At 38.1% G+C, this 13,878-nt stretch overlaps 1 protein-coding gene across 2 annotated transcripts in view; it reads right to left on the bottom strand.

The window, feature by feature from the left end:
- Positions 1 to 13,878, bottom strand: part of DCAF17 (DDB1 and CUL4 associated factor 17) — a 49,720-nt gene that overhangs the window by 23,705 nt on the left and 12,137 nt on the right. For both annotated transcript variants that reach the window (XR_009866746.1, XM_062200385.1), the window contains exons 4-8: positions 13,359 to 13,495; positions 12,350 to 12,428; positions 8,782 to 8,871; positions 4,838 to 4,942; positions 4,434 to 4,539 (exon numbers count right to left, since the gene is read on the bottom strand). Coding sequence is in view for 1 of the 2 variants with exons in the window: in XM_062200385.1 (XP_062056369.1) it covers positions 4,434 to 4,539; positions 4,838 to 4,942; positions 8,782 to 8,871; positions 12,350 to 12,428; positions 13,359 to 13,495 (517 nt within the window). In the remaining variant the exon portion in view is untranslated. The remainder of the gene's footprint in view (positions 1 to 4,433; positions 4,540 to 4,837; positions 4,943 to 8,781; positions 8,872 to 12,349; positions 12,429 to 13,358; positions 13,496 to 13,878) is intronic.

The raw sequence follows: 13,878 nt of genomic DNA, 5'->3' as shown, positions 1-13,878 counted from the left end.
TAATGTTAAAATGGTACATTTATCATTTTCTACACCTGTGAATGATCTGGGATGAATTCCTAGAAGTAGAATTGCTGGGCTCAAAGGTTATATGCATTACAATTTTTCATACGTATTGACAACTTTCCTCCTTAAAGGACCCCAACAATAAACCATATTTGCCATATTATATCAAAATTTCTAAACTTCTGATATTTGAAAATCTGAAAAGATGTTATCTATCATGATTTAAATTTTCATTTCTCTTTTCAGTGACCTTGAGCTTTGTACTCCACTCATCAAAAGCTATTTATTTCTCCTTCTTTTGAGCAAGATTCTTTGTTCATTTTTAAACTGTGTTGTCACTCTTCTTGATCTGCAGGAGACTCTCCATGTGAGGAAGCTGCTCCCTTCTAGCATGCTCTGTATGATAGCAGTCCCTGTTTCTTGTTTCAGTTTCGAGTTGCTTTATGTTGTGTTTATATTTGTTATTTGCCAATCAGAATTTTAACGTAATCCAATTTATCAATCTTTTTTTGTGGCTTTGAATTTTATGTCATTCTTAGATCTTCCTGTTTTCTTCTACAACTTTTAATTAATTTATTTACTTGAAAGGTAGACAGAGAAAGAGAGAGATTCCATCCACTGATTCACTTCCTCAAATCCCCACGATGGCTGGAAATGGGCCAGAGTGAAGCCTAGAGTTGATGAGTCAATCCAGGTCTCCCACTGGATGGTAGGAAGCCAATCACGTGGGCCATCACTGTCTCCTTCCAGGGTCTGCATCAGCAGGAAGATGGAGTCAGGAGCCAGAGCCACGCTTGTACTGTGATACGCGATGAAGCTGTCTTAGATAGTAGTTAAATGCCTGCCTCTTCTAGAACTTTACAACAGTTGTTCCACCTATTATTTATTTTGATATAAAGAGAACAAGAACTCCAACTTTATTGTTTTCACAAGCTTATCTATCAAATAGTTTACATGGAAATTATGGGCAGGATACCCGCATCCTGTATCAGAAAGCCTGGCTTGAGTCCCAGCTCTGATTCCATCTTCCTGCTAAGGTGCACCTGGGAGGCATCAGTGATGGCTCAAGTAGCTGGGTCCCTGCCCTCTACGTGGGAGACTCGATTGAGTTCCAAGCTCCTGGCTTCGGCCTGGGCCGGATCCTGACTGTTGCAGGCTTTTGGGGAGTATACCAGCAGATGGAAGATCTGTGTCTCAAATGAAATGAAACAAATATAAACAAATAAAAAAATATAAAATAAAACAAAATAAAAAATAAAAACAAATAAAAAACAAATTAAGGTTAGGCTACAGATACATGCAACATGAAACAAAGAAGCCAGACAAAAACATATATACCACATGATTCCATTTATATGAAACTCTAGAAAATATCAATTTAATCTATAATGAAAGGAGAGAACTGTCTGGGAACAGGCAACTTTTAGGGAAGATGAAAAGATTCCAAATCGCAATAGGTGGTTTCATAAAACTCAAACCATAGAGCTAAAATGGGTGCATTTAGTTACATGTGAATTATACCTCAATAGATGAATTTTTTAAAAAAGCAAGTTATGGCCAACGCAGTAGCTCACTTGGCTAATCCTCCGCCTGCGGCGCCACTACCCCGGGTTCTAGTCCCGGTTGGGGTGCCGGTTCTTTTTTTTTTTTTTTTGACAGGCAGAGTGGATAGTGAGAGAGAGAAACAGAGAGAAAGGTCTTCCTTTTTGCCGTTGGTTCACCCTCCAATGGCCGCTGTGGCTGGTGCATCGCGCTGATCCGAAGCCAGGAGCCAGGTGCTTCTCCTGGTCTCCCATGCGGGTGCAGGGTGCAAGGACTTGGGCCATCCTCCACTGCCTTCCCGGGCCAAAGCAGAGAGCTGGCCTGAAAGAGGGGCAACCGGGATAGAATCTGGCGCCTCAACCGGGACTAGAACCAGGTGTGCCGGCGCCGCAAGGCGGAGGATTAGCCTGTTAAGCCACAGAGCTGGCCTGGGGTGCCGGTTCTGTCCCGTTGCTCCTCTTCCAGTCCAGCTCTCTGCTGTGGCCCGGGAGGGCAGTGGAGGATGGCCCAAGTGCTGGGGCCCTGCACCCGCATGGGAGACCAGGAGGAAGCACCTAGCTCCTGGCTTCGGATTGGTGCAGTGTGCCAGCCGTAATGGCCATTTGAGGGGGTGAACCAACGGAAGGAAGACCTTTCTCTCTCTCTCTCTCTCTCACTGTCTAACTTTGCCTGTCAAAAAAAAAAAAAAGCAAGTTATAAAATAACATTCCTGATAAGATTCTTTGGTAGTTTTAAACATATAGAAATATACATACATATTATAAACCTAGGAAGTAAAAAACAACAAAGTGATAACAATTCAATGAAAAAGACATGAGTATTTTAAATTTTTTCTTGCTCATCTTTATTTCCCCATTTTTCTATCATGAAAATTTACTGTCTTTGCACTAAGAAAAATTATCTCAAGTTAAAATAAATATCATTTTGTATAAACCTTAGCAACACTATAAAACAAACTTCAAGAAATGAACAGAATTTGTCTCTACAGTGTGAAATAAACACTCAAAGCTTCTACAATAACATGCTACTTTTCTTAACCAAATGTCCAAAAATCATGGGAATGTTTTATTATGATTAACAATTTCATAGATTTCAAGCATTATTCTTTTAAAGTTAAACTATGTAAGTCTCAGATTGGTTAAGTAATTTTGCCCATTATAATACTAACTAGCAGAGGAATTTCACCTTTACTAGTAGTGGACTAAGATTCTGATCTCAAATCCAGCACTGCCCAGTATTTCTTCTACAAACAGACAAAAACCACAGTGTAATCTTTTAGGCTCTATGTGTTCTGTCCTTTTCACTTTGTTCTTTGTTTTACACACTTAGTCTCTGTATTTCAGCAAGCATAAGGGCTACTATTTTGGGAAACTTTTCAAATTAACCCATTTTAGTACCTCTAGGCACTATAATTTAAAAATTCTTAATAGATTTCTGCTAGTATATTTGTTTTGAATACAGGAGGTATTGCTAGGGTTAGGATGTACTTCTGAATTTTCATAAAACTTCCTAATTTAGTTTGTCCAAGGTATCTAAATACTGGATAATTTAAAAAATATTGACATGCATAATTCAATTGGCTATTTTGAACCTTTTCAGTAATTTTTATAAATTACAATTTACTAATAAAAGAACTTTTTTTAAACTAACAATTACAACTTTCATTTCATTTCATTGTCTTTTAAAAAAAATTATTTATTTTATTTGAAAGGCAGAGTTTCAGAGAGGGAGAGACAGAGAGAGAGAGAGATATTCCGTCCTCGTTCACTACCCAAATGGCTGTCGTGGCCAGGGCTGGTCCAGGCTGAAGCCAGGAGTGTCTTTTTCCCCACGTGGGTACAGGAACCCAAGTACTCGGGCCATTTTCCACTGCTTTATCAAGTTCATTAGCAGGGAGCTGGATCAAAAGTGGAGCAGTCAGAAATTGAACCAGCATCTGTATGGGATGCTGGTGTTGCAGGTGGCAGTTTAACCCACCATGCCACAGTGCCGGCACCCATTTCAAATTCTTGATCTGTTGATGATACAATGTTAAATAATGATAAAAAAAAATCCTGTTTTACTCTGCTGTATTAGAAATACCTTTGGAATTTCACCTGAAATATGAGGCTCCTTAGGAATCCATCGGTAGTTTACTGTTTGTAAATAGATACAAAAATCCCGAGTAAATTAAAAGAGAAATATGTTTTATTACTGTAATATATATTTGTCTCAATTTTTAGTTCATTAAGAGTCATTACTATCATGTTGAGGACATTTCCTTCTACTTCCAACCCATAAACCTCATATTTTTAGGTGAAACTCTGGAAGGTAATGCTTAATTTAAGTATAGCTCAATTTGAGTAGTGGCTGAATTTCTTTTAATACACTGCTGAAATCAATAGTTACATATAGAACCTTTTGACAGAATTGTATGTAATTTTCTTTTTAAAGAGAATTGTGTACAGTTTCCTTTTTTGTGTGTTACAGACAAGTTTTCTCTGTGTCTAGGTTTTAACTTCAGTTGACATGGTAATAATATTTTCCTTGGAAAACACCTCTCTTAGAGATGGGTAAGATTCACAGAACTGTAAAATGTTCAGTTATGAGGGTATGACTATGGTATCATTTGCTGCAACTTATCACTTCACAAACAAGAAAATCAAGGACAGAAAGGGAAAGTGATTTAGCCCAAAGTCTCTGGCCAAGCAAGACCCAGTCATTTGGTTCCATGAATAATACAGATTTTAGTCAACACTCACTCAATAGCAAGGAATATGCTGCATAGGAGTAAAATAAATCAAGTTTATAACTAAATGAAAAACACATATGTATGATTACAGTTAATAACTACTTATAATGATCACTTATATTTTAATGTGAAAAATACTATATAGTAGCCATACCTGTTATTTTAATATTACAAGGAATGCCAAAAGGAGCCTCTCCTACAGTTCCAGCAGTCCCACCCCATCTGCATGCACACCCTAAGTCAAGTTTCTGTTGCATGAACTAAAAACAAAACAAAACAAAAATGGTGGCTTTAGCACCTATTTATTTGCTGTCTGCAGAGGAAACAATAAAATTCACATGTATATGACAGAGAAAATAGTCGTTATTCCAGGGTCTTTCTGTTTACCTTCCCCACCCATCTTTTAAAGGTTCTTTGTCTTTCTGTATTTCTACAGTTTTAGAGTTGAAATCAATACAAGTACCTTACTCTAAAAGCATCTCACTTAAAAAAAAAAACAACATACCTCAGTCTAGACCTCATACTAATTATAATATGGCAAATTTCAGTTATCTTTACCTGTTCAGTGATGGCTTGGAAGCTATACAGTCTGACCAATCCCGAGCTGTACATCACAATCAGTATCCCATGAGACAAAGTAGCATCTGTAACACTCCCGAAAATCTGAGGGAAAAGGCAGATATCTCCTGAGAAAAGATCAGAAAAAGGCCAATCCTCTGAGTGTTTACAGTGGTTTGTGCTCTTGCTTAATATTCAGGTCACCACTACAACACTGCTTTCCTAGCAGTAAAATTTAATAAAACTCAGCAAAGCAAAGCCAGGGTGTTACTAGTGGCAAACAGCAAGCTACTGGTTGTTCGACTGCAGCAAATGGAAGCGTAACAGCCCTCCCACACCAAATGATGCACCAGCATTCTTTTGCTTCATAGCTTTGTCAATACTTATTAATAACAAATTCCATTCCTCATGGACATTGGCATACATCGAGGCTATGTAATTCTAAATGAATAATTTACCTGTATATCCTGCCAGAGACCCATTCTTTATGCTAAAATGTTCTTTGCAAAGACATAAGTATTTAGCTTATTAGAGGTGAAAAGGTTAAATCTTGGAAAGTCATTATAAGAGAAACAGCCAACTCCATAACTGTACCACTACCTAATTTTTAAAATCTTCAACACAATCTTTTTAGTCATAGAAAAGTCAAGCAAGTTAGACTAAACATGGACAGAGACTCTCAGCCCAGCAGACCCTGAAAAAGGCTTTGGCTCACTGCGTGTTCCCTTTCTGTTCTATACATAGGAGCCTGTCATGATTCTCCTTATAGCTCAGATAAAGAACTTGATTCTGTGCCTATTTGAACATTTAACAAAAGACAATATAGGCACATATTCATAGCAGTGAAAGAACAACTAAATATGAAATAAAAATCTGTTTCTACTCAAGACAGATTATTTAGCGAAGATTTACCACATCAATAAATAACTTAAAAGTACATTCTGAGCTTGGTCTCTGGGTAGTATTAATGACAGATGGTAAGTGAAAGATGTGCTTCAATCTCAAGTAACCACTATCAAAACTTAATCCCTTAAATGAGTCTCTTGGATATATAAGAATAAATAGAAGCAACTTACGACTTTGCAAAATGCTCAGTCCTGTTATACACTGTGATAAGCATACTCAATTATTTAATTCATAAGCACAAAGAGACCAATCATAAAATTATGAGCTGTGTGCTTTTTTGTCTTCTCAGGATTATTATAATTACATTTGCTTTGATGTTGACTAGCTTAGGACTTTTTAATTCATTGATCCTGGTTCTCCATTTTGAAGAAGACTGTGTAATTCAAACATGAGTGTTATAATAAAGTAGCATATACTTTGGAGTCACTCCAAGTTCAAATCCTGGCTCCTCCATTTTCTATCTTTAGGGTTTGGGTAGCTGTTTCTTAATTGAATATATTATATAACAATGTATTCAAAATGCCTATCACAAAATATAAGAATACTTTAAAAAAAGATTTATTAAAATATTTATTTAAAAGACAGAGAGAAACAGAAATTTTCCATCTGCTGGTTTACTCCCCAGCACCAACAACAGCTAGGGCTGGGCCAGGTTGAAGCCAGGAGCCCAGAACTCCATCTGGTTTCCCACACAGACAGCAGGAACCTGAGTATTTAGGTCATCATCTGCTGCCTTCCCAGGCACATTAGAAGGAAGCTATATAGGAACCAGAATAGCTGGGACTAGAACCCACACTGTGATATGGGATGCGAGTGTCCCAAGTGGCAGCTTAACTTGTACCACAACACCTACCCCAGTGATAATACTCTTTAGTTTTTATGCAGTGTGGCATATTATGCTTACATAACATAAAAACTTGAAGTATAGTCATTTTGTTTGCCAATGAACATGCCTATTAATGGGACCTCATGATCTTGTCCTTGGAGTGGGTATTTGGTGCAATGATTAAGACACCACAAAAACGCTGCTTGGGATGTTTGCATCCCATTTTAAAGTGCTTGTGTTTGAGAATGGCTCTGCTAATGTGCACCCTGAAAGGCAGCAGTTAATGGCTCAAGTAGCTACGTCCCTGTCACCCACATGGAACATCCAGGCTGAGTTCCCAGCTTCTGGCTTTAGTCTGACCCAACCTTGGCTGCTACAGGTATGTGGGGAGTGAACCAGTAGAAGGGAGATCTCTTTTAGCCTTTCAAATAAACAATGAAAGTTTTAAACTGTAACTTAAAAAAAAATTGTGTCCATACAGTCCTTTAGGTGCTTAAAAACTAGCAGGGGGGCCAGCGCTGTGGTGCAGCGGGTTAACGCCCTGGCCTGAAGCACCAGCATCCTTTATGGGCACCAGTTCAAGATCTGGCTGCTCCACTTCTGATCCAGCTCTCTGCTGTGGCCTGGGAAGGCAGTGGAGGATGGCCCAAGTCCTTGGGCCCCTGCACCCATGTGGGAGACCTGGAAGGGGCACCTGGCTTCAGATTGGCACAGCTCTGGCCGTTGTGGCCAGTTGGGGAGTGAACCATCGAATGAAGGACCTCTTTCTCTCTCTGCTTCTCCTCTCTCTGTGTAACGCTGACTTTCAAAGGAATGAATAAATTTTTTAAAAAAATAGTAGAGTTGGCCAGCGCTGTGGCTCACTAGGCTAATCCTCTGCCTGCGGCACTGGTACCCCGGGTTCTAGACCCGGTTGGGGTGCCGGATTCTGTCCTGCATGCTTCTCTTCCAGTCCAGCTCTCTGCTGTGGCCCGGGAGTGCAATGGAGGATGGTCCAATTGCTGGGGCCCTGCACCCGCATGGGAGACCAGGAGGAAGCACCTGGTTCCTGGCTTCGGATCAGCGCAGCGTGCCGGCCGTAGCTGCCATTTGAGGGGTGAACCAACGGAAGGAAGACTTTTCTCTCTGTCTCTCCCTCTCTCACTATCTAACTCTGCCTGTCCAAAAAAAAAAAAAAAAAAAAAAAAAGTAAAGCAGCACAATAAATAACTATCCAGCTAATTTTTAAAAAAAATCTCATTTGTCAACATTCATGTTTCAGTTTTTTTTTTTTTTTTTTTTAAGATTGATTTATTTATTTGAAAGGAAGAGTTACAGAGAGGGAGAGGCAAAGGCAGAGGGAGAGAGGTCTTCCATCCACTGGTTCACTCCCCAAATGGCTGCAACGTATGGAGCTGTGCCAATCCGAAGCCAGTAGCCAGGAGCTTCTTCCAGGTCTCCTACATGGGTACAAGGGCCCAAAGACTTGGGCCATCTTTTACTGCTTTCCCAGGCCATAGCAGAGAGTTGGATTGGAAGTGCAGCAGCTGGGACATGAACTGGTGCCCATAGAGGATGCCAGCACTGCAGGCGGCAGCTTTACTTGCTACACCACAGTGTCGGCCCCCAAGTAAGTAATTTTTAAAAGCAGAAGACTGGAGAGGGCACTGGGATTTAAAAAAAAAAAAAAAAAAAAAAAAAAAGCAGAAGACTGCTTCTTTTATTCAAATGAACTCTGTCCCTTCTTTTCCTTCATTTAGTCAGTCCACAAACCAAGAACAATGGCAACAATAAAATCCGAAAGTGAATGAGTTGGAAAATTTACTTATTTAATTATAAGCTTTATTTATATATAAAGCAAGTTTTAGATCCATACCTTGCAATTAAATTGGGACATTTTGTTGTAGCTTAATGATCATTTTAACAAGCTTGGGAATATTGCCTTTGGAAAATATCTCATTCATTTTATAACTTTGTAAAACAGCAGTTTGTTAATGACCATAGTTTCCAACATTATCCACATGAAAGGCACAAAAACATAAAGAAGGATGAAGGGATAATTAGGCAATCTTCCCAATTCAAATGTTCTTATGTGTTTTGCTAAGAAACAATCAGGTGAGTGAGTTTTTTATAGTTAGGAGAATGCTTCCAATCAAAGCATCCAGTAATTAAATGATAACATTTTATCTTCTTGTCAACAAATATTACAATTAAGTAAGAAATGAGTTCTTACCTTTTTATTGATCTCCAGAATCCCTACAAGTGAAAATGGCAGAACTCGGAACACCGCAAGGTATAACAAAACAGGCTGCTGAATGCCTGCCTAGAAGGAAAGACTAAAATTATAGGCAGCTCTCAAAAGTACTTCAGAAACCCTCTGTTTTCATGAGTTGAAAACATCCATCTGTCCTAGCATGGAGTTCATGTAAACATCCATCTATTTACATTATACAGTTACTTAAAACAAGAAGACAACCATATTAAGGTATGTCCACTAAACCAGCAGCCCTTCAGACACACATGCACATCTATGTATGTACACAGAAATGTACAAAAACTAACAATAAACACTTAAAAAAAATCTATTGGAAAAGCAGAGTGACAGAAAGAGAGAGAAACACACACACACACACACACAGATATCTTCTACCCTCTTTCATCCTCCTCCACCCTCTGATTCAATCCCTACATGGCTGCAATTGCGGTGGCTGGGCCAGGTTAAAGACAGGAGCCCAGAGCAACATCCAGGTCTCCTATGTGAGCAGCAGGAACTCAGATACTTGAGCCATCATTTGCTGCTTCTTAGGTTTGTTAGTCTGGACTGGAAGCAGACTAGCTGGGACTCAGGTACCCTGATATGGGATGCACAGTGGCTTAACCAGCAGCAATGCCTTCTTTCAGTAAACCTTTCTTAGCAACAAAATACCCGACATTTTTATTGTAAACTGGAGTTCTAATAATAAAGAATATAATCGAAACACACATAATCATGGTCATGTAATTTAAAAGTGATGTTGCACTGATACATCTCTATGAAATCAGAAAAAAAATCAACAAGGAAAGCTTGAATGATTTCTCTGCTTGATGATAATAACTCACTTAGTTTGAAGAACAAGGTCCAGTTAGTTTTTTTTTTTTCACTAGGAAATATATTCTCTTGTAGTTCTCCAGTAAAAGCTTCAAAGAAACTTTTTAATTTGTGGTAGGTAGGCAAAGATACCTGCACCATCCCAGTTAGACTCTGCTCAACAGAATCCTAAATGCTGCATCATCAACACCATCAATCAAAACTGCTATAACTGGGGCAGGCATTGTGGCAAAGCAGGTTAAGCCGATGTTTGCAATGCCCATATCCCATATGGGAGTGCTAGTTAGAGTCCCAGCTCTTCTCTTCTGATCCAGCTTTCTCCTAATGCATCCAGGGCATGGAGCACATGATGGCTCAAATGCCTGGAGCCCTTGCTACTCACAAGGGAGACCTGGATGGAGTTTCAGGCTCCTGACTTTGACCTAGCATGGCCCTGGCTGTTGTGGGCATTTGTAGAAAGAACCAGCAGATAGAAGATCTCTCTCCTTGTCTCTCTGTAGCTCTGCCTTTCAAGTAGATAAAAATAAACATTAAAGAAAAAAAAACTGTCATAACAAAGATTTAGAAAAAAAAACCCAAATAATAAACAAAAGGATAGATTGTAATGTTTAAGGTGCAAAATACTCTCCCATTGAAAGGGATACATTTTTATTAAATCAGGGGATAGGGTTGTGGTATAGTGGGTAAAGCCGCTGCCTGAAATGCCAGCATCCCATGTGGGTGCCCATTAGGGTCGCATCGGCTCCACTTCCAATCAAGCTCCCTGCTTATGGTCTGCAAAAAGCAGCTGAGGATGGTCCAAGTGTCTGGGCCCATCACCCACATAGGAGACCCAGATGAAGCTCCTGGCTCCTGGCTTTGGTTTGGCCTAGCATTGGCTGTTGAAACCATCTGGAGAGTGAACCAGCAGATGGAAAAAAAATCTTTGTTTCTCCCTATTTCTCTGTAACTGAATTCCAAAAGAAATAAGTAAATCTAAAAAAAATTTTTTTTAAAATTAAACATCTTCAAGATGCCAATGAGACTCCCTCCAATCTCCTAAAACCCAAAGGAAAAGTACAATTTTTGTGTAAATGTGGGAAAACAATTTAGGATGTAGAAATACCTTCAAGACTTCTATTAGCATTATCAGATCATGGTAAAAGAAAAATCTTAATAGATTATACTGTACAGAGTTATGCTTAAATTATTGCTTTTTAACAACTCAAATTCTTTAAAAGGTGAATTAAACTAGACACTTATAAAATATTCTGTTAGTTTATTATATGATTTCAGTTTTCTGAAGGCAATACTTTCATAGTAAGAAAGAATGTAAGGAAAAAAGTATTAATAAGGAGACAGTATCTCTTTCTCAGACTGTCATACTCAAAACATCAGGAAAAAGGGAGGTAGATTTCAATAAAAGGTATGCATTCACTTTGTTAAGGTGTTTGGGTAAGAAACAGGAAAATAGTAGAAAAATATTTATAGATAACCACAGTAAAAAGTAAGTGGAAATAGCCAACAAATAGCTGACAGTGGCTTCAGAACGAGGAAACAAGGTAGATGAAAAGCAGAGTTCCCTGGCCTTGAATGTGATAAGAATACACCACAGGGTTGATAAGGAAAGGTTGATGTGTTCATATAAGCAAGGTAAAACGCAGCAAAGAGTCATGTTTTTATAAGGCATCCTAGAATTCTTTATAAACTTTACTTGCTCATTAGTGTTACAGAAATTTCAAGGAGCAGCATCAGGTAGTACCTAAGTGAAGGAAGCCTGAGTTTGCATTTAGGTTCTATCATCTACAGTGGTACGGCTGGAGTGACTTAGTTAACTTCTCTGGGTCTCAGTCTCCTAATCAGTAAAGAATAATATGTGGCTGTTTTATAATCAAGGATTAAAATAAAGCTTAAGGAGTTCAAATTAAAGGTGAGAAAAGACTATAACACAGATTCTGCCAAAAAACAGAAAATTAGTATTTGTTTTTTCTAGATGTCCTAGGATATGAAGAAACAGGAAAACCTCTGAAAGTTGAGACTATTTTTATTTTTTTAAAGATTTATTTCTTTATTTGAAAGTTGTGTGGGGGAGGGAGGGAGAGGGAGGGTGAAAGGGAGAGGGAGAGTGAGGGAAAGGGAGAAAGGGGGAGAGGGGGAAGAAGGGGGAGAGGGAGGGAGGGGGAGAGAGAGAGAGAGAGAGAGAGAGAGAGAGAGAGAGAGAGATTGATTGATTGATGATCTATCTGCTGGTTCACTCCCCAGATGGCTGCAATAGTTAGGACGGGGTCTCCCATGTGGGTGGCAGAGGCCCAAGCACTTGGGCCATCCTCTGCTGCTTTTCCCAGGTTATTAGAAGGGAGCTGGATTGGAAGTAGAACATGACCTGCCACCTACATGAGATGCCAGCATCACAGGTGGCCCTGAGACTATTTTTAAGAAGTCCTCAATAAGTGCTGATTATATTATTTCCCCGTATGTCATCAACAGAAATTAAGTTTCCTGATATAAACTGCTAGACCATACTTTTAAAACTTCATAAATACCATTTTTTTTAAAGAAAACAGCAGGAAAAACCCATTTTAATAGCATGCTTAAGGAAAAAAAAAAATCTATCTACCAACTTTTATAGCATGCTTCAGAAATCAAAGATCATTAGTTCTTCAAAACAAATTTGCAGACAAATGCCTATGGAAACAAATTATTCATTTTATCAAATGTTGGCATCCATGTTTACCTGCCGGGCCACTGCTGAGGCTTTGTTCTGAGCTGATTTGACTGCAATGACTTCTTGAGGAGTGTCCCAGCTCAAGTATCTTTTAAAAGAATGAAAAGAAGTTTATTTATCTGGGTCAGTTTCCATATACTTAAAATAAAAATACTGTAGATATTTTATAAGTAAACAGTTTCTTAGTTATTTAAGTTATAAAAGCAAAGTAATCTACTTTAAAAACAGAGTTAAAAGAATTCCTTCCAGATCCCTATATGAGTGTATCTCAATTTAAAATAAAAACACACACTGAGAGTGTTAATCCTTTTGGAGTTTTAATGAATAAAAACTATTTTTGATCTAATAGTATTTAAAACCTAGAAAAGAAAATAAACATTTCTATTTTAAAATGGAAATCACTAAAAGCATTGAAAATGTTACTTTCACACTTTGCATGTGCATATTCACTCCATAGTTTTTTATCCCACAAAACTAATAGTTAAAATGGTTCTTGGATTGCACATGGCAGGTATTTTAAATGAAACAGACTAAGTCTTCAGGAAAACCTACTATAAAGTGAAACCCACACAGAAAATACTATTTGTCAAAGGGTAAAAAAGGGAATTTTTAAAAAAGGTTTTCTTCCAATTACTATGTATAAGTTATTAGGAGTACAAAGATAAATGATAGAGGGTCTCTATCTTCACATCTTCAAATATCATTATGAAGAACAAAAAAGATAATAGGTTTATAAGATAAATCTAGGGGCTGGAGTTGTGGCAAAGCAGGTAAAGCTGTTGCATGTGATGGTAACATCACATAATGGGTGCCAGTTTGTGTCCTGGCTGCTCCCTCTCTATAACTCTTTTAAAATAAATAAATAAATAAATCTTTTAAAAAAAAAAGAAGTTAAGATATGAGTATGAACTGAAAAACTGTGGATGAGGGGACTTGAAATATACTGGCCACAAGTCTCAAATTTTTACAAATTTTACAATAAAATCTCACTATAAATTAATAAACACACAGTTAATACCTGAATTTACAGTAAGATGCAAGATATATTTTCTCAAGGATTTTTCCTGTCGTTGCTGATATGCGAAGTAGCCAATTATGAGCAGTCAGTGCTATGAGTGAAGATTTATAATCTGATGGATTGGGAAGTATTTCCCCCTAAAAAAATGAGGTATAAAAATGAAACTGCTTGCTTGTGAACAATTTGCAGTAATTAGTATCCAACAAAAACAGCTAAATACTGGAACAAATAGGAACATCAAAGTTATCAAATATACAAATAGACAAATATACAAATAAACAAAGGTAACACTGTGGGTAATTATTTTCATCATTAACTTACTGTATATCCACATAAAGCATTGAGGGCCTGAAATAATTTATTATTACTAATAATTAAATATCCATGTATCTTAGCCAACAATAATAGTAAGAATATTAGTAGTTATACAACGGGCCGGTGCTGTGGCTCACTTGGCTAATCCTCTGCCTGCGGCGCTGGCACCCCGGGTTCTAGTCCCAGTTGGGGCGCCAGGTTCTGT

Source organism: Lepus europaeus, chromosome 1 (assembly GCF_033115175.1).
Source record: "Lepus europaeus isolate LE1 chromosome 1, mLepTim1.pri, whole genome shotgun sequence".
Taxonomy (NCBI): Eukaryota; Metazoa; Chordata; class Mammalia; order Lagomorpha; family Leporidae; genus Lepus; species Lepus europaeus.
This window is presented reverse-complemented; position numbering and strand designations above follow the sequence as displayed.